This window comes from Athene cunicularia (assembly GCF_003259725.1).
Source record: "Athene cunicularia isolate RWA chromosome 8 unlocalized genomic scaffold, athCun1 chr8_part1, whole genome shotgun sequence".
NCBI classification, from domain to species: Eukaryota; Metazoa; Chordata; class Aves; order Strigiformes; family Strigidae; genus Athene; species Athene cunicularia.
In genome coordinates, this window is record NW_020799109.1 from 25,344,003 (window position 1) to 25,345,363 (window position 1,361).

General features: G+C 41.3%; 1 protein-coding gene across 1 annotated transcript; it reads left to right on the forward strand.

The window, feature by feature from the left end:
- The first annotated feature begins 537 nt into the window (after positions 1-537).
- LOC113483000 (zinc finger and BTB domain-containing protein 41-like) lies at positions 538-1,333 on the forward strand. The gene is made up of 2 exons (XM_026854195.1): positions 538-914; positions 1,003-1,333. Exons 1-2 carry the CDS (start codon positions 560-562, stop codon positions 1,023-1,025), a joined length of 378 nt encoding a protein of 125 aa, XP_026709996.1. The 5' UTR covers positions 538-559; the 3' UTR covers positions 1,026-1,333.
- The last annotated feature ends 28 nt before the right edge of the window (positions 1,334-1,361 follow it).

Consider the following 1,361-nt stretch of genomic DNA (forward strand, 5'->3'; position numbering starts at 1 on the left):
ACCAGTATCGATTTATGAATCATATAAATATGGAACACGTGCCATGGAATAAAGTTTAATCCTGCATTAACATCATAGTTTTCAAACAGAACGTCAGTCAGAAAAACAAACTTATTTTTGGTGTCACACTGACACTATTAATCAGTTATCTTCGGAAAAGTATAATAAGATGACTGTCTTCTGATATGGTGATGAACTTGCACCCCCAAGTGGATACTCGCCCGAGCCGTGGGGCACTCGCGGGTCTGCTTTTCGCCATCCGGGAAGCAGCGAAAACTGGAAATTTCACAAGTACTTGTGTGAAATGCTTCAAAATACTGAGGTGAAGACACATGCAAAATAGCGTTATCGAGGAAAACTATCGGCAGCTTGGAAATCCCGAGTTGGCACAGGCTGCTGTTTAAGCACCGGTTCCTGCTTTCACACGGCATTTTTAAGCTCCGGGCTGAATTTAGGCGCGCGGCGGTTTCGCAGGGCCCTGGGCGCGGCCGCCGCTAACGGCTGCCCCGCCGTGCCCACGCCAACAGACCTGAAGGCCAACTTTTCTACTAGACGTTCTATGAGAAACCGTAAATGTCCAGCTAAATTTGATAACAGTGACAATGAAAGTGGTGATGCCTCTGACAGCAATTTGGAAAAAGTCAGTTCTGACAAGGAAACATCTGATAGAAGTGAATTTGAAGACAGTGAAAGTGAATGCAATGCTGATGGGGAGGGGCAAGAAGAGGAAATGTCAGGTGAAGATTCAGAGTCTGAAGAACAAAGTGAAAAAGAGCAGAATGATACTGAAGAGGTTTCTGAGGCAGTTGATTCAGTGGGAAATGTTCCTGAAGGCTTAGCTCCAGTCATCATTCATAGCAGTAGCAAAAAACTACTGCAGTGTCCCAAGTGTGACAAAAAATTTGATCGAATAGGTAAGAGCAAGTTAGGTTGATCTCCTTCCATTTTACCATATGGTGGTGCTATTTGTATGGGAAATAAACAGCTTTTTCTCTGTTCTAGAGAGTGAAGATCAGAATTTCTGAATGGTCTCACAGATCCAGTATGCTGCTAATTTTTCTACATGTATTAAGTTGTTATGTCTGTGGTGATAAAACAGTTTCAATAAATGGAGTGCATTATTGGAAAATTCTACAAATAGTAAATTTATTTCTTACTGCTGTGGATTCTAGTTGTTAGCATGGTATGTAAAAGCAGCCTTGAAAAATGAGGAAAATACAGCAAGATGTTAAACAGTAAATTGCATGAAGTCTGAGACCTGTACTGTATTTTCTGCCAAATTAATTTTAAGTAACAAAGCTGTCATTACTGCTGTAGTAAAACAGCACCATTGTCAAACAGCCTGATGGTCTTCTATTCTA

Bases quoted from the DNA above. Each gene is read 5' to 3' on its own strand.
- LOC113483000 (XM_026854195.1), top strand. From the start codon at position 560: ATGAGAAACCGTAAATGTCCAGCTAAATTTGATAACAGTGACAATGAA. The intron at 915-1,002 runs GTAAGAGCAAGT...TCTCTGTTCTAG, and splicing joins CAAAAAATTTGATCGAATAG to AGAGTGAAGATCAGAATTTC.